This window comes from Sinocyclocheilus rhinocerous, unplaced genomic scaffold (assembly GCF_001515625.1).
Source record: "Sinocyclocheilus rhinocerous isolate Xijiao unplaced genomic scaffold, SAMN03320098_v1.1 scaffold1697, whole genome shotgun sequence".
Classification (NCBI taxonomy): Eukaryota; Metazoa; Chordata; class Actinopteri; order Cypriniformes; family Cyprinidae; genus Sinocyclocheilus; species Sinocyclocheilus rhinocerous.
The window spans coordinates 875,842-895,139 of record NW_015629509.1 but is presented as its reverse complement, the minus strand read 5'-3'; the positions used below and the strand labels follow the sequence as shown (position 1 = coordinate 895,139).

Genomic DNA, 19,298 nt, shown 5'->3' with positions numbered 1-19,298 from the left:
TTAGTATAATATTACAATTTTCTCAATATTTCAATCTTAAATTCCAATATCATAATATATATTGGGTGTACAAGGGAACACAATAATCTATCCATTTGTGCATTTATTATTCTATTCTATTCTATTCTATTCTATTTATTGGTAAATAATAATAATAATAGCAAATTATTATTATTATTATTATTATTATTATTATTATGTTTTGATTAAGAACACTTATTATTTGTTTGTTATTGTTATTTGCTTATTATTATCATCTTATTTTTAACTCTTATTAAATAAACGCATTATAGATGTGAGAGCTGATTTATATCCAGGAAACTCTAATATAATGTTTCCTGGCCCTGGTCCGGAAAGTACCCATCCTCTTCCTCTGAGCCACAGCCCATCAAACCAGCACAAACCACGTGAACTTGAAGAAACTGAAAATGGGAGATCTTAACATCTTGAAAGCAGTTGTTGAACACAATGTCAGATGTTAACTGACAGTGTTCTCTATATAAATGCAGTCACAGCTGCGGGTGGTCTGAGTGTGAGCTGATGTGAAAGGTTTTAGTGTCTCATCTGATTACAATAATGCAGCCCTAAAGAGCCATTACTATTACATAATATAAACTCATTATCACAAACACATCAAGAAATGTTGCGATCAGAGGTGGCAGAATAGGCCGCTAACTCAGCTGGAAGCAATCAGACAAATATTTATAACAAATGAGCTTGTGACAATAAATGAGTCTAAATCATATTTCATGGTTCTGAATTCAGGAAATGCCATTCAAATTCACATCATGGGAATGGGATATGAGTTTAAGTTTAGTCGCATTAATTCTAGGCGTCATAATTATATTAGACGTCATCTTCTTGAATAAATGGTTTTAAAGGGATATTTAACATTTTTTAAATGTGTGGGAGCCATTTTATATCCCATAGATATGGATAGCGGAAACCATTTTTGAGTGAAAAGTCTAATTGCACAAATGTGTTTAGGTCGAGGCAAGTCGTTATTATGTACTGGGTTAAATGTAAACATTTTATTAGTTATATTATTTTTTGAATTTATATTTTATTATGTAGATTTATAACTTTTTGTATGTTTCATAACTGTTTACTGTTTAAATTTTACTCAAAAAAAACGATTAAAGCTCCATTGTGACAACTTACCCCATATTGTGTGACAACATGCCCCACTACTGGAGTGTGCTGAAAATAAACTGTATTTTTTATAAGGCAGTAACATTGAAATGATTAATAAAATTAGACATATAATAAGTGATAATCTAAATAATAATCTAAAAAAACACGTCCCGATTAGGTTCCTTCGCTTTTAAAAGATGCCAGTAGATGTCGCTGTTTCTAAACTCCTGAGTAAAAGTGTGATATAAAGTTTGTCCTTTATGACTTTCCGTAGCAGCTGTACGTGTAATGATCAAAAAATACAGCACTTCTTCCAGGTTTAGTTTATACAGTAGTTTGAATTATAAATGTGCGTTCGTTTTTGACGAACTTGAGCCTACTAACATTTTGAGACTCGGTTGTTAAAGTCACTGATAGAGTTTAGTTTGGTAACTGATGGCATTGCTGTATGTTGTGGTGAGTGGAGTCGTTGTCACTGCTGTAGTATTATTAACAGTGTTCATTTTACGATTATTTGGGATTTTGCGACATGGATCTGAATATAAACCAGGGCAGAAGGGCTCTGTGTCAGTCCTGGTGGTGGCAGGATCAGGTAAAAATCAATCTCTTGCATTTCTTTTTTCAAATTATTGAATGTAAAACAAACCATAATGTGATTATAATTGCAGAAGGAAATCGATATCCTTTCGTTTTTACACACATACGATACGATGAAGGATCCTCAAATGCAAACTGTGTTTTGCTTCAAGAGAGCAACCATTTTATGTTGTTTTACATTCATTCATTCATTTATAATAATTGATCATTTAATAATTTAACTATTCCATTTAATCTAATAATAATTTAAACCACTTATATATACATATTTCATTGATTTGTTTTAATTGATTAGTCATTTAAAATATATTCTTGTTTTTTTTATATAATAATCATAATTTAAACCACTTATAAATACATATTTCATTGTTTTTTTTATTTATTAGTCATTTAAAATATTCTTGTTTTTATATAATTTTTTCATTGTTGTTTAGTCTTGTCTTAATTTAGCTTAATGCTTTGATAAAAGGTTGATTAAAAAGGTCATATCCATTTTATTTGCCAACAAGCTATTTTTAAATTAATAGTAATTAAAATAATATTAAATACATTTATTATAATTTAAATATTGCTAGTTGGTAATAATAATAGTTATTATTATTATTATTATTACTGACTTTAAATGTTTCTTTTCTGTTTCACCTAGGAGGACACACAACAGAAATCGTCCGTCTGATGGGGAGTTTATCTCAGTCTTATAACCCTCGACACTATGTGATCGCAGACACCGATAAAATGAGCGAAGACAAGATCCGAACATTTGAAGCAGAGCGGGAGAAAAGCGGTTTACCCTCACAGGTTGATTGGTCTATACTAAATATATTTGTACACCACTAAGGGATTTATTCACCCAAAAATGACCATTCTGTCCTCATTCCAAACCCACATGATTTCCTTTCTTCTGTGAAACTAAATGGGAAATTTTGATTTGTGTTGTGTCATACTTTGACCAGCAGATGGCAGCAGATCCTCTGTTTCTTTCAAGCATTTTCAAACAACTGTGGATTTGAAATGATAGATAGATAAATAGATGTCAACTCAGCCATATACCCTCATTCCATCAGGTGTACAGTATAACGTTCTTCTGCTTATATTCTCACTAAAACCCCCCTGCTGTGCTTTCCTCTCTTTTCTAATCACAGTTCACCATTCACCGGATTCCTCGCAGTCGGGAGGTGCGTCAGTCGTGGAGTTCCTCCGTTTTGAGTTCCCTCAGCGCTCTGATGTCTTCCGTCCCGCTGGTCTTTAGGCTTCAGCCGGATATGGTGGGTTCTCTCTCCTCTCATTCATCCCACCATCATATCCTATTAAGTATTAATTTCCTCTCTTCTGCAGGACGTTTGTGTAGTGCCCCCCCAGAAATAGCACATGCATAACATATTTATGATATTATGCCTGAGGGCAGCCCAGCTGTGTTTTGAGTATGATAAAAGCATTTTATTGAAATTTAAATGGATATTTAAATATACAGTATGCAAACATACTTGGATGTGATGAATATTAGTTTGCGTTATTGAATTCGAAAATGTTAAGTAGTCAAGTGTCCTTTAGTTTTCTAGGACTTTAATACAGTGTGCAATTCAATACAATAAAGACAGTAGTGTTATTGTTTAGCTCAATTATTTCAGTTTCAGTTCAGTAACTGTCAATATGGCAAAGTTCATCAATAATGAAACAAGTTCAATTTAGCTCAAGGCAGCTTTACAATAGTGCAATTATTCGGCTCAAGTAACATGAACATATATTATATTGTATTATTAATGTGCTATATTGTTAATCTTTCTTTAATGCATTTCTAAAAGTAAATCTCTGTAGCCACATGTCCTTCAGATTAATGCTGTGGCGTCTTTTGCCCAGTCCATAACTTTGAAAATTCAAACATCCTGTGCACTGTTTTGGAAAACATAGCTTTTTATAAATATCTCCACCCTCTATTATTTATCGTTCAGATCATCTGCAAAATCTAGTCCAAATTCTGTAGTTTTCCTTAAGGTTCAGCCCGAGAAATACAGTTATAGTGTTTTTTTTCCCCCTGTTTCTATACTAACTGTGGCGGGAAAATCTTTGGAATGGATTTAAATATGGTAGAATGTGTTTAATGCAAATTTATTGGTAGCTGAAATGGAAACGGACGCTGTTTACAGTACGTTCATATTGTGTGTTTTTGGTTTTTGTGAATGATTCATCAGTGCATGTTATGCCAAGGAAGCCAAATGTTTGTTTTTGTAATGTTTCATTCTTCTGAATTAACTCCTTTTTCGACTGATGTCACCAAGCCCTCATTTTTCAACTGCTCACCTTCAACCGTGTTACGCAGAGACCACTTAGACTCCTGTTAGATAAAATCAAATCCTGATAGTTCACCCAAAAATGAAAATTCGGTCACCATTGCCTCATCCTCATGTTATTGAAACCTATAATGGTGCAGTCAATGTGATCCCACATTTGGTTTTTGACCACTAAATATTGGTAATATTCAACAATCTGAATATGACTATATCTGAAGATGAATATATCTGAATATATGGGGAGCCTCAATGAGGTCCCCATATCTCTAGGACTGAATGATATAAGGCCTTGATGAGGATTCAAAAAGAAAAATGAATATTCAAAAAGAAAAGGGAATTAAGGACTAGAATTTAAAATCCTATTGTGATATCTTAAATACTACTTGAGTTATCGGCACGCAAAGTTTGGAAAGAGAAGATGAATGCACTCAGACAGGTATGTTCAGCGTAGTTGTTTTGACAGAAGTAAATGACATACATTTCTAGTTTCAACATTATTTGTTCTTCAGACTTTCCTCTTTAAAAGAAAAGAAGTATAATATTTTATGCAAAGTGACTCATATTTGGTTTTTGACCAATGAAAATGTATACAATTTAACAGTTTACTCTTGGAGCCATATTGAAATTCCAGTATCTCTGGAACTGAACCACACAGGGCCTTAAAAATGAAGATAACAAAAGGAAAGTGTGTTAAGACCCAATATCTAAAAGGGCATACAAATATCTTTAATACTACTTGAGTTATAGGCATGCAAACTTGCTGCTCTTTCTCCATTTTTGAATGGTCACCATTGGCACACAATGCAACAAAGATTGCTAAAGTCAACAGATTTTTCTAACGCACCTACCAATCTCTGTGTAAAAAATAACACATGATGCTGCCTTTCTTCTGAAGTCATTTTAACCCCCCTGTAATTTGGCTCTGAATCTCAGGTGAAAATGGTAATTTTGACCCCCCTCTACAAAATAGTGGATTACTCCGTAAATATACACCAATGACATTTAATATTTTGTCTTTCATCACTATACTTGTTTATCTTTCTTAAGAAAAAAATATTAGCAAAATCAAAAATTTGAGCCTGGGAACTCTGGTCGAGTTGACACGGAGTGACCCATTTTCCTTTTTTGTGGTTAATTTTTCTTCTGTTAACATTTATTTCAAGAATCGAAAATGTTTTTGGACCCCATTGACTGTCAAAATAACTTCTTTTGAAAGTCATACAGGTTTAGTAAATGCTGACAGAATGGCCATTTTGTGTGAACTATCCCTGCTTAACACAAAAGCAGTAGTTGTTGTGCATGTCACACAGCAGCACTGGGAATGTTTAAGCAGGTGATAAAGACATTTTTTCCTTCAGCAGATGATAAGACTATCGCATTACTGCTGGAAGACTATCTGCTTTATAAGCAAACACTAGTCCTGCTGTTTCTCTGCTTGCCTTCAGCAAGAAACGGAGAGAGAGAGAGAGTTGCTGGGAAAACTCTCAAAGACAGATAAAGAAGCGAGGTAGGGGGTTGATTTAGTAAAAGAGAGAGGGATGGGCAGCGTTTAAGCCCTTTTTCAGGAATGGTCTGTAATCCAGGGCCTCTTTCTCTCTCCTCCTCCTCCTGTGGTTGTGTAATGAAGGGTTGTGAGCGGAGCAGCCGAGGGGTCTTGTTCTCAGGATGTGGCAAGACCTGACTGGCTCCTCGGCCCAGCTGCTTGACTCCTCTCGCCCTGAAGGCGGAGCCAAGCAGCATCGTGTTTCTGCGTTGCCGTGGCGACCGTCTGAGAGGAGGCGTAGCATGACTAAGCGGCCGGCGCTGCAGTGCATGAGCAGTAGAGCTCAAAGGTCAGAATCAACCAGTCAAATCTCTCACGGGCGACCACGCTATAGTATTCTCTTAATCTCTAATTAGCGGCCTCTGTCCTCATGCTGACGTCATTTCCCACTTTTCCAGTCAGCCGAGTTTATTTAATGGGAAAGAGGTTTGCAGATTTGTACAAACTTGTATCTGTTGTCACGTTAGTTTCATGGTAAAAGATTTTAGATAAACTTACTTAATCTCAGAAAGAAATGTCATATTTCACCCTAAAATCTAAAGAAAAACAAGAAATATTTTTTTTATTATTTATTTAAATTAAATTGTATATAAATTTGTATTATCATATATTTACTGTTTTATTATAAAATCTTATATATTGTGTGTATTGTGTTTATATTGTATGTGTTTGGTGTGTGTGTGTATGTATGTATACTATTAATTATATATATTTTATGTATAATTATATATTTATATATAATTTTAGTACTTCGACTTAATCTGCCAAGGTCACATTTCTAATTTTCATTTAAGTTTTCATCTAATATTTATATTTTATTTAAATTCAGCTTATATCAATTATCAAAAACAATTGTTATAGTTTTACTTTAACAGCACCGATTCATGCTTTACTCTTAGCTCATTTCTCATTATTGATTATATACTATATAATCACCCTTTCTGGACACAGTTATTATTAACAATAATTATAATTTAAATAATAATTCTAAAAAATCTAAATTTTATATCAATAAATGCAATATCTGCTAAATGCCACCTCCAAGATATATAAAATATATATTTGTTTCTCTTTGTTTGTTTTTGTGTTTGTGTGTCTTTGTCTGTGTGTGTGTGTGTGTGTGTGTGTGAGAGATTCACCTGCATATATATTTTTTAATATATAATGTATGTTTAAAATATTTTTTTGTTTAGGTTTTGTTTTTATTTGAAATGTGAAATTACACTATAAGAACCAGGTGGCCTTTGATCTGGCATTGCACTCTGACAGCAGGATTTCCTTTTTAGTCCAGCAGACAATGTCTAAGATCTTCTTTAGGGGGTCCGGCACCCCTATCGTGTCTGCGCAGTGAGGGATCGTCCTTCAGCATGACTCAAATGTCAGCTGTTTGTTTTAACCAAACTTGAGCATGTCAGTGAGGGGCTGGGGCCCGTTCGTCCACATACCAGAGTGCAATAGGGGGAAGTTGGGGGGTCAGGTCTGAAATCCGGAGGTGAAGAGGAGGTGGATTCAGTCCTCTTTTAGCCATAAAAGGAAATAAGTGCGTCACGGGTCCTCATGAGCTCCAGATGTGTCAGCACAAGCCAAGTGTCTCGGCCTGGTTCCGCATGCCACGAGGAGCAGTTAATAGTGAATACTACTGTTCACTATTTACAGCTTATGTTAATACGTCAGTCTAGACTCAAGTGCGTACATCTGTGTGACTTTAATAAATATTTGCTTTTGTTTGTTTAAACAAACAGGCGGCGATATCAAAAAGATGATTGGCTGTTTTAATGGAGAGGCGGGACTTTTGTTCACACAGCTACTATATTGAGCGTCACCATTTCGGTCATTAATTTTTTTGTCTTTCTTTGTCAAGATTATCTTTCAATTAATTTCAAATCAGCAAGGAAATAGATGCTGATGATATTATATATTTTGCTTTTTTTTTTTTAGCTCAAATCACACACACAAAAAAGTAAGTTTTAGGTTACAGTAAAAATGCTCTATCAGACAGATGATTGGCTGTTATAGTGGAGAGGTGGGACTTGCTTTCCTACAGCCGCTGCACTGTAAAAAATCTGTAAAAATAGGGCACAATGTACTGTATTAATATATATTAAATAATATGAAGTAATTTTCTGTATTGATTTTTTACAGGTGTTTTACCTGTATTTTTAATTTTGCACGTCTGTCTGTCTATCTATCTATCTATATCATCTCTTAGACTCCCTTTGACAACTTTACACTTGAATTGGTGCTTAATTTGTTTTAAAATATCTTGATAAAACAAACTACTCTGCACAGAAATCCACCTTATGCAATCAGATTGTCCGAGAAATTCATTCCGTTTCCAAACGAGTCGTTCATTGTAGTTTTTGAAAAGTGATTTCTGTTATATAAAATATCTCCTTTTAAAGTGGACTTTGAGCTTTGTAGCTTTGCAGATCTTTTTTATGCTCAAACAGCAACATTACAGACTAACTAAAGTTGAAAAAGTGAAAAAGCATAATAGGACCCCTTTAAGTGATTGTAGTTGTGACGCAAATCCAAAAATGAGAAAGAATACGGGAAAACAATTTGAAGAATCTGTGTTCCATAGATTTTGTGAGAGGGGGAGGAGGTTTGTACGATTAACACATAACGGGGTCTGGACGTTGTGCGGTGGACATCCCCTCACATTCCACACATGATCCTCACTGATCCTGAGTTTTTTTGTTTGACTGCATCTCCATCCATATGTTTCATCTTAGCCTTATTTGGAAATGCAGCGGACGGAGCTCTTGTGTGTTTTATTTATTTAATGTTCATCCATATGTTTATGATAATTAGTGATGGATAGATCATAAAACAAGATCTGCATGTTAGAATATGTCAGGATATGCACGTAGAGAAATAATGTTCATAAACAAGCAGTTAGTGTGTAATCCTAATCACAAATCTAATGTCACATAATATAATATAAGCAATAATGTACAAAAAGGCATGCTAGATTGTTAAAGAACTCAGTACAGTTTATTCAAATTACAACTTGTTTCTTTAAATAAATAAAAAATAACTACATACATACATAAATGAATTGGAAATTAAACACAGACAAACATATATACATGTATATACCTGTATGTTTCTATATGTATTTTATTATTCTACAATCAAATAATCTATTATATATATATATATAATTGAAATATTATGTATTATTTATTTTAACTTCCCTAATATATATATATATCACCCTCGTAATATGTACTTACATATTATACATACTATATCCCCAAATTTACATCAGTGCATAATCCTAATCACACATTCCAATATACAAACTATTAAAAAAAACAATATGATAGGATGCTGCCATTCTTGCAGTAACACAGACCAGTAAAATAACGGCCCTCTATGGGTGTTTATGTTGTGTTGCTAGTCATAAGACACTGTATAGACGGCCTTTTACTTTGTTACTGTTTAACAAAATCAGAATGAACTCGTCTGTCATTTATAGCCATGACACCTGCAGTCTGGTCTGTGCTGACTCATCTGAAGCCTGAGAAGGGAAGTAACAAAACCTGGTAACAGTTTAAATCTCACCTGGAGCTACTCCGTATGATGTGGAGTAATAAAGTGGCCCCACCTCGATGACCTCATTAGTAATTACGTCTCGGCACCTGTGCACGTCCTGTCTGTGCAGCTGTGATATGAACATGTCTCACAGAGGAACAATGACTCCATAAGGCCTTTGATTTATGAAAATGCTTCAGCATTAGTGTATAATCCCCACTGGCTTTAGATAAGCAGCAGTTTAAAATGCACCACTGGCCATCAACAGATATTGATGGGATTTTCACTTTCCTTGTATTTGCACTTTCACAGCTGAGCGCTGTGTTTATATGGTGCAATAGAAAGGGTCGGACTAGTGGTTCTGGTTGTTGACATGATTGAAAGTCACTTCAGGGCTCTTATGTTATTTTATTTTAATTTATTTTATTTATTTATTTTTTTAACCACTTTTTTTCTTATTTTATATGCTATTATTTTTTTCGTTAATACCACAATGTATCAATATTAGATTTTGATCTTCGGAAGGGTGCTATATATTAAGATAGGCTATTTTAACGTAAATATGTTGATAATTTTTTTTTAACTTTACATTTTCAAATGTAAATGTATTTAAATCAGTGATGCAAAGAAAAAAGAACAAAAAAAACCATAAAATTAAACTTTTTACAACATTTTATTTTGCTTGTACAATTTTAAGACAAATATAAATTTTCTAAAAGGAATAGTTCACCCAAATAACTATAACAAATTTTACACCTTGATATTTAGAAATATGCTATTTTATTTATTTATTTATTTCCTAATTGCATCAATATATTTGAGACCTTCGGTCATATTTTATAGACTTAATACATTTTTATAAAAATCTTGATATGCTTACTTAAATTTGAGATCTTAGGCTTTGCAAAGACAGTATGAAAACAGTTATTATGAAAAAAAAAGCTATTTTTCATTATGCCATTTGAAAATTATTATAAAAACCTTGCCTGTTAGCTTCTTTCCTATTTTCTACACTGACTTTTGGATTAAAAAAAAATGTATGGATTGCACTTTTGATGCAGCTATTGCTATGTTTGCTCAGATATACATTTCACAATTTTTTTTTTTAAAGAAGTCAAGGTTGGTGGAACAGTATTTAGCTGTTGTGTTTTAGTTCTTCGCACATTCACAATTACTAATTCCTAGTGTTTCTTTCGAGAAAATGCAGAAGAGGCTAAAAAGAGAGCGCCTCATATCCAGCTTTCACTATCAGTCTTTCTTCTCCTTAACACACGAAAAGAGACTTGAGAAAAACAAGCTGTTTTCTTTGATGCACATTCAGTGCCCCACCGATCCGACAGCCCCGAAACGGGGTTTTTCTGACACTTGATTTATGTCGTGTTGAAGTTTCACATAATGGCCATTTAAATTTGCACCACTCTGATGACAGACTCAAATAGCGCTCTGACAGCTTGGCTTGTGCCCATAGCAAACGCTCACCAATCTCTGTACACAATCCAGCAGCCCTTCAGAGCTGAAGTCAGCGTCTCTCTGTTGGGTGACAGTGATCTCATTCCCCGAAGTGAACTCGCAGGTGTGTGTGAAATGTAAATACGGGCCGAGAAGGATCGCCCACCTGGTGGTCCGTCTCTGCCCATCCCTCATCTGCCTCCAGGTGCAGGATGGGAAATTGAGTGTTTTAGACTGCTTGGAAACTGGCAATAAACTCAATCCGAGCAGAAGCAGACAGAAATGAATTGAAGCGTATGTGAGTTGAAACGTCCCTAACCTCTGATGTTCTCACTTGGGTCGTTGTCCTCGGTTCCTGCCGCGTATCGGTTTCGGCTCGGAGCAGACAGAGGCTGGATTTTATATATATACTGTATATATAAGTGTGTGTGTGTTTGCGTTTCAGGTGCTGTGTAATGGTCCAGGAACTTGTGTCCCACTGTGTGCCGCTGGGCTGCTCCTGGGCATCCTGGGCCTAAAAAGAGTCTTGATCGTCTATGTGGAGAGCATCTGTCGTGTGGAGACGCTGTCTCTATCCGGGAAGATCCTCTACTACTTTTCTGACTACTTTTTTGTGCAGTGGGCCCCACTAAAAGACAAATACCCAAAGGCCATCTACGTAGGGAGACTGGTGTGATCCCTTTCTGTAGACTTTTTCACTTTTGTATTGAGAATTACATGCCATTTTGATACCGTTCTTCACATTTGATTCATTCCTATACAGTTACTGACGTGCTAAATACACAACTATGACAACTATCTCTGAGTTTTGTTTTGTTTTTTAAGCCAAACAATCATGATAGGCTGATGAGATGTCCTGTTCTACCTTTTACGCCTTTGAAAAGTCAACAAAACTAAACCGAGACTTGGCTTGTGCCCATAGCAAACGCTCACCAATCTCTGTACACAATCCAGCAGCCCTTCAGAGCTGAAGTCAGCGTCTCTCTGTTGGGTGACAGTGATCTCATTCCCCGAAGTGAACTCGCAGGTGTGTGTGAAATGTAAATACGGGCCGAGAAGGATCGCCCACCTGGTGGTCCGTCTCTGCCCATCCCTCATCTGCCTCCAGGTGCAGGATGGGAAATTGAGTGTTTTAGACTGCTTGGAAACTGGCAATAAACTCAATCCGAGCAGAAGCAGACAGAAATGAATTGAAGCGTATGTGAGTTGAAACGTCCCTAACCTCTGATGTTCTCACTTGGGTCGTTGTCCTCGGTTCCTGCCGCGTATCGGTTTCGGCTCGGAGCAGACAGAGGCTGGATTTTTCCAGTGTTAATGTGTCTGAGCAGTCGGTGTAAGATGATTTCTCCAGACCCCATGGCTCGTCTCCACCGAAGTCTGACCGCCTTCCTGTGCCGCTCGCTGTCTCCAGTTTTGAACCAGAAAGCTCATATTTCTCCAACTCGGAGGACTCTGTACTTTATGCTGGCGTCTTTTGGATGTTGTGTCTTAGCCTATTTAAGTCAAATCAATTCATTTTTAATTTGTATAGCACTTTTCACTGTCCAAAAGCAGCTTTACAGAAAATCGTCAGTTCCACAAATTGTTTCCCCAAGTGTGTCAACAAGTTTACCTCGTGTGGTTGTCTCAGAGAGTGAACTTGTTTAAAGATAATATGTTGCAAGTTGACTAATCATGGATTTGTAATTAAAATACCATTGTATTCCCTTAATAATTTCAATTGAATTAGCTCATAATTGAAATAAAATTATATAATAAGGTAATAGTGAGATTAGTTTAAAATAAGAAAAATGACTAAATTTTTATTCTTCAAATCATAATTTTTATTTGTTTACTCTTAAAATCTTTATGGATTTTGAAGCCATTTTTATGTTTTTGTAAGAAGTATTTTATGCTCACCAAGGCTGCATTTGTTTTATCAAAAATGCCGTAAAAATTGTAATTTTGTGAAATATTATTACAGTTATTATAATAATTTCAAAATACCTGTTTCTATTCGAGTATATTGTAAAATATAATTTATTCCTTTGACGCAAAGCTGAATTTTCAGCATCATTACTCCAGTCTTCAGTGTCACATGATCCTTCAGAAATCATTCTAATATACCGATTAACTGCTTTAAGAAACATTATTATTATTATCAGTAACTATTATCATTCTTATATCAATTTTGAAAACAGTTGTGCCGCTTAATATTTTTGTGGAAAACGTAATACATTTTTTCCGTCAATTTAATGCATCCTTTCTGAATACAAACTTATATTTGAGTAATGATTATATTAGTAGTATTATGTTTAATGGGAACAACTTTTTATATTAAAGTATTACTTTAAGGTATTATGAACTAATAATGAACAATACTTTTTACAGCATTAAAATTGTAATATAAGAATTAACATTAGTCAGTGTATTATGAACAAACATGAATTAATAATGAGCAATAGTGTATATTTATGAATAAACATAAACCTGAATTAACAATTGCTGTAAACATTTTTTGTGTTCATTGTTAGGTAGTTTATAATGCCTTAACTATAATGTTAATTCCTTGAAGAAGTTTTTACACATGCAGGTGCTTCTAATTGCATTCATAGTTTCAGTGTTTTTTTTCATGCACCACTTCATGGAAAACAGTATTTGGCTTTTGATCACAGGTTTGTCCATTTCAAAGTTATACTGTCATTCAGATACATCATGGAAGACTTGTTTTAAATCTAGATTGTGATACCTCATTCTTAAGTGTGAATACATTTTTTCTTAGTGTTGTTGTGAAATATTTTCCAGCTCACTACGCATTTCAGTGGTACTTCATTGTCCTCCTGTGCTGGTATGTGGTTCTAGAGGAAATGGTGTCAAATATAGACTTAACAGATGGAAAAGCTGCAATTCTCAGCTGTAGTTTTTATTTTATGTGTCTATAATATCCTGTTCTTCTTGTTTCTAGAGATGAGACGGCACTCTAATACCTGCAGCACGAGGTAGAGCATAACCTGATGGTTTCTTTTGTCTCGCATAACAAGTTCATACAGGTAACTTAGTCATTTACTTCTCAGCATAAAATTCTGCGACTGCGATGTTTCTGAACAGCTGCAAATGGATGATCCCATCAGACATGTCTAGAAGGTATGTGATGTCATGTATAATTTGGTTATTATGAGCATAGATGATAACCGTAGCATTGCAGGAATAAAAACGCCATTCATTTTATCCACAATGAAATTGATTTTTAAAGAAATAGTTCACCCAAAAATGCCAATTTGCTGAAAATGTACTCGCCCTCAGGCCTTCCAAGATGTAGATGAGTTTGTGTTTAATGGGAACAACTTTTTATATTAAAGTATTACTTTAAGGTATTATGAACTAATAATGAACAATACTTTTTACAGCATTAAAATTGTAATATAAGAATTAACATTAGTCAGTGTATTATGAACAAACATGAATTAATAATGAGCAATAGTGTATATTTATGAATAAACATAAACCTGAATTAACAATTGCTGTAAACATTTTTTGTGTTCATTGTTAGGTAGTTTATAATGCCTTAACTATAATGTTAATTCCTTGAATCTTGAATTGTAATGTGTATATAATATATATATATAGTACTTCATTGTCCTCCTGTGCTGGTATGTGGTTCTAGAGGAAATGGTGTCAAATATAGACTTAACAGATGGAAAAGCTGCAATTCTCAGCTGTAGTTTTTATTTTATGTGTCTATAATATCCTGTTCTTCTTGTTTCTAGAGATGAGACGGCACTCTAATACCTGCAGCACGAGGTAGAGCATAACCTGATGGTTTCTTTTGTCTCGCATAACAAGTTCATACAGGTAACTTAGTCATTTACTTCTCAGCATAAAATTCTGCGACTGCGATGTTTCTGAACAGCTGCAAATGGATGATCCCATCAGACATGTCTAGAAGGTATGTGATGTCATGTATAATTTGGTTATTATGAGCATAGATGATAACCGTAGCATTGCAGGAATAAAAACGCCATTCATTTTATCCACAATGAAATTGATTTTTAAAGAAATAGTTCACCCAAAAATGCCAATTTGCTGAAAATGTACTCGCCCTCAGGCCTTCCAAGATGTAGATGAGTTTGTTTCTTCATTGGAATAGATTTGGAGAAATTTAGCATTACATCACTTGCTCACCCCCAATGGATCATCTGCAGTGAATGGGTGCCGTCAGAATGAGAGTCCAAACAGCTGAGAAAAACATCACAGTAATCCACAAGTAATCCACACCAGTCCATCAGTTAACATCTTGTAAAGCGAAAAGCTGACCATTTATGGAACTTTTTGGGAGGAGGTAAAGACCAAACACCAACAGCAAGAGTAATTCTGCACAAGAGTTATTATCTCTAGTCATAACAGACTCTTATCAGGAAACACCTCGCTGTTTCATCTCTCACTGGCTGAGACCATCACCAATATCATCAGTATCTTTATTAGTCGACCTTGCAGAATTTCAATTCAATTTCATTTTAATATTCTATGTTGAATTCAGTTTTTAGTTGACAAAAGGCCTTCAGCTTCTGATAAAACGGGTCATGTTGTCAGATAAATCACACAACATTCTGGCATTTTGTTTGTACCTATGTTATTAGAAATATCCACAAAATGAAATCAACCTTAGAGAAAATGTCTTCCTTGTTTACACTGCACAGGTTGAGTGACAGCAAGAGATACTGATCTCCTCAGACAGACCACCTCCATGATAGTTGTTTTTTCCTCGTGTTGTTTTCACTTCAACCTTTCAGACAAAAATAACCCTGACATTATAGCTCCACCCAGTACATCAAGCTCAAAGCATCAACTGGTCATTTAAAGCTACTTGACAATACAGAAAATGGCAACACAGAAATTGGATGCATACACTTGGCTTGTGTTGTGTGTTTTATCATGGTTTGATTTCTGTTGATAAATTGTGGTTACTGGCATTTTACCATAACATAGTTAGTATTACCGCAGTAAGGGTGTGTCTTATTTGCTTTTCTATTCTTCATTATGTAATCTGGAAAGCACTTTGATTAGCTTCATTTTTTTTTAATTGCCAACAAAACCAGTCATAAGTCGCACGGTTATATTTGTAGCAATAGCCAACAGTACAGTGTATGGGTCAAAATGATCGATTTTTCTTTTATGCCAAAAATCATTGGTATATTAATTAAAGATCATTTTCCATGAAGATATTTTGTAAATTTCCTACTGTAAATATATCACAACTTAATTTTTGATTAGTAATATGCATTGCTAAGGACTTAATTTGGACAACTTTAAATGCGATTTTATCGATATTTTGATTTTTTTTTTTTTTGCACCCTCAGATTCCAGATTTTCAAATAGTTGTATATCAGCCAAATATTGTCATATTCTAACAAACCATACATCAATGGAAAGCTTATTTATCCAGCTTTTGGACGATGTATAAATCTCAATTTCATAAAATTGACCCTTATGACTGGTTTTGTGGTCCATGGTCACATATAAATAAACTATTAGTAACTAAGTGGGTTAATGTTATTTTGGGCCATTAATAACATTAGCAAATATCATTAAATTATTTAATGTTTAACAAATCATTAATGCACACTCAGAAATGTAGTTAAAATTTCACTTATTTCATTTTATTTCTTTTTAAGTTAATCAGTATAAAATTTCACTTATTTCATTTTATTTCTTTTTAAGTTAATCAGTATTATTAAGATTCATAATAATTATTTTTTCAGATAATTGTTAATATATAGAATTTAGTTTCGTTTTAATATATTTTTTGTATGTACCGCATTCTGATCTGTTAAGCAATAATGTTTGTAAATTTACTTAAGTTAACCGTGAAATGTTTTTGCTCGAAGAAGACAAAGAAAGTATTATTACACCATATAACTGTAGAGATAAGCCACAGCTTTCCAGTAAACCGAAACGCGGTCACTAGTTTTGGCAGGTGAGCCATTACTTTCGCCAGTGGCGCCCAGTAGAGCCAGAGAAACAATGGATGGTTTAATATGCAGAACCGAGGCTTCTGATTGGCTCTAGCGGCGCATCAGCCATCTAGCTCCACCCCAAATTCTCGATATAGGATAGAAGTTTTTGCGCGAGTATCCGTTGTGTAAACTCACTGAGCGCGGATTATTCAAGCACGCGGAGCTCCGAATCTTCTGTACTGTGATTTTACTGCAGCTTTAGGACTTTACTTCACTCATTCCCTGTTGGGCAGTACAGTGACTTTAAGAAAAAACGCAAAAAAGTGAATCATGACGCAGTTTAACAAGGGACCAGCCTACGGATTATCTGCGGAGGTTAAAAACAAGGTAAACTGAATTTTACTTCTTTGTTTTAAATATTTTTATATGTATGTTGATACATTTTTTAGTATATATGGATTAGATGATCAGTTTTGGTATGCATTACAGAAACAGATAGTTCTGAATATTACTGTGCTTTTAAAAAGTAGCCTAGTTTATTTTGCGTTATTGTCAACTAGTGTTAGCTTGGCATTTATATGGTTTAGTTTAAATGTATCTTTTTAAATAGTTTTTTTTTAATCTGTTTTACCTATGTGTTATTGATTATGTAACACTTTCATAGGATAGAAGTTTTTGCGCGAGTATCCGTTGTGTAAACTCACTGAGCGCGGATTATTCAAGCACGCGGAGCTCCGAATCTTCTGTACTGTGATTTTACTGCAGCTTTAGGACTTTACTTCACTCATTCCCTGTTGGGCAGTACAGTGACTTTAAGAAAAAACGCAAAAAAGTGAATCATGACGCAGTTTAACAAGGGACCAGCCTACGGATTATCTGCGGAGGTTAAAAACAAGGTAAACTGAATTTTACTTCTTTGTTTTAAATATTTTTATATGTATGTTGATACATTTTTTAGTATATATGGATTAGATGATCAGTTTTGGTATGCATTACAGAAACAGATAGTTCTGAATATTACTGTGCTTTTAAAAAGTAGCCTAGTTTATTTTGCGTTATTGTCAACTAGTGTTAGCTTGGCATTTATATGGTTTAGTTTAAATGTATCTTTTTAAATAGTTTAAAAAAAAATCTGTTTTACCTATGTGTTATTGATTATGTAACACTTTCAAACTTTAATAGTTTCACGAGACTTTGGTGAAGACTTTGGTTATAATTGGAGGTTGAATCCAAGTGAATTTGAATTAAAAACCACATTAATTATAAAAATAAGCTAATAATAATAATAACAAAATATAAAAGTAAATGATGATTTAGACGATGTCTTTTGTTTAGTATTGATTTGATTAAATGGAAAATTACTCTAACTGCAAGTTAGCACCCCCAGAAAAGTTTCTGATTTCGTATGATTTTGTGTGTTAGAGTAATCATGTGGGGGAAAAAAATATATAAAATTTTCCTCAAATTGATCTTAGATTGTCCAGAGTTTAGAGATGACCCAGTCAGAGATAATCTCCATGTTTTTTATTTTTAATATGACTGTCATATAGGCTATAAAGCTTATTACTAACGGAATACATATGTTAAGTTAAAAAAAATACTTCTAAGGAGCAGGAGGGTCATTTTAGGGAAACATTATGAAGCATGTCTAATCTTTAATATCTTAGTAGTGATAAGTATTAGTGATTAGTAAATCATGCCTCAAAATGATCAGACAGAATGTTGCATACAATAACATACATAAAGCCAATGAATCAACTTAAAGAAAGACCTCCCACACACACACATGCATACAAATGTCTTAAGCATGACATCATCAGTGCTGAAGAGATCTTTTTGATTTAAGTAATCTTAGGTAAATTAAACTGTTTTTCACGCCTGAACAATCCTGGTAGGTTTCTGTGTCTTTCATCTAACCCCTTCGGAAGTAAGGATTTCATCTTGGAATTTTAAGCATTCCTAAAATGTGACGACAGTGCCGGAACAGCTGTGATGTGTATAATCCTGTTTCATTCAGAAGAGTTCAACTACTGGCTTTGATCTGTCAAAGGGTGTATCGCAATAATGACCTATTTAGCTCAAACAATGAATGAATGTTACTTTTTTAGCCAGATGCTTTACAAGAAATATTTGACCCTGAAATATAAATTATGTGATTTATTTACTCATGTTGTTTCAAACCCGTGTGACTTTTAGTAACACAAATTGAGAAATACTAGTTGCTCATTGCAGTTGCAAAGAAGCTGGAGCATTCAAGCTGTAAAAAGGATGCAAAACACCAGTCGTTATTCTCTGATAATATTCTCCCCCAAGTGAGCTGTAAACTGTTCATTAAGTTAGTGATTTGAATCAAGAATCAAAATTGGTTCATCAGGCTTGTTTTGATGAACTGATTCATCTCATAAAAACAATTCATTCACGAATCACTATGTCTCTCATGATACTTTTATGATGCTTTCTTGTTTTGTTTTGGACCTTGACATTCTCATGCACTTTCATGTGTTTGAAAGTTATTTCAATTATTATTTCAAGTTCAAATTAACTTTTTTCCATAGCAGAAAGAAAGTCATACAGGTTTCAAAAGACATATGCCACGAGTATGACAAAATTTGAATTTTGCACTCTAAAAAATGCTGGGTTAAATATAACCCAGTGCTGGGTAAAATAGGGACAAACCCAGCTATTGGGTTGTTTTGACCCAGCGGTTGGGTTAAATGTTTAACCCAACCTTCTGGGTAGTAACCCAACCGCTGGGTCAAAACAGCCCAATAGCTGGGTTTGTCCCTATTTTACCCAGCACTGGGTTGTATTTAA

At 34.4% G+C, this 19,298-nt stretch overlaps 2 protein-coding genes and 1 long non-coding RNA gene across 4 annotated transcripts in view; all 3 read left to right on the top strand.

Moving 5' to 3' along the window:
* Nucleotides 1–1,400: 1,400 nt before the first annotated feature.
* Nucleotides 1,401–11,325, top strand: LOC107739035 (UDP-N-acetylglucosamine transferase subunit ALG14 homolog). The gene is made up of 4 exons (XM_016551004.1): nt 1,401–1,726; nt 2,378–2,529; nt 2,874–2,996; nt 10,997–11,325. The coding sequence occupies exons 1-4, from the start codon at nt 1,570–1,572 to the stop codon at nt 11,225–11,227; spliced, it is 663 nt and encodes a 220-aa protein (XP_016406490.1). The 5' UTR covers nt 1,401–1,569; the 3' UTR covers nt 11,228–11,325.
* Nucleotides 11,326–13,133: 1,808 nt separating this feature from the next.
* Nucleotides 13,134–13,762, top strand: LOC107739034 (uncharacterized). Its single transcript, XR_001639961.1, has 3 exons — nt 13,134–13,378; nt 13,496–13,529; nt 13,605–13,762. It is a non-coding gene; the product is annotated as an uncharacterized LOC107739034 (long non-coding RNA).
* A 2,880-nt stretch (nt 13,763–16,642) lies between these two features.
* The window catches only part of LOC107739018 (calponin-3-like), a 22,420-nt gene continuing 19,764 nt past the window's right edge, over nt 16,643–19,298 (top strand). The window contains exon 1 of one of the 2 annotated variants that reach the window (XM_016550981.1): nt 16,643–16,871. In XM_016550981.1, the coding sequence (XP_016406467.1) occupies nt 16,815–16,871 (57 nt within the window). In that variant the 5' untranslated portion in view covers nt 16,643–16,814. Of the gene's footprint in view, nt 16,872–17,158; nt 17,381–19,298 lie in introns of those variants that run through there. The other variant, XM_016550980.1, reaches the window with a different exon arrangement.

What these genes read in the sequence shown, in the direction of transcription:
- LOC107739035 (XM_016551004.1), top strand. Translation starts at nt 1,570, where the DNA reads ATGGCATTGCTGTATGTTGTGGTGAGTGGAGTCGTTGTCACTGCTGTA. An exon ending in CCTGGTGGTGGCAGGATCAG is followed by an intron (nt 1,727 to 2,377) that starts GTAAAAATCAAT and finishes TGTTTCACCTAG; the next exon opens with GAGGACACACAACAGAAATC. An exon ending in AAAGCGGTTTACCCTCACAG is followed by an intron (nt 2,530 to 2,873) that starts GTTGATTGGTCT and finishes TTCTAATCACAG; the next exon opens with TTCACCATTCACCGGATTCC.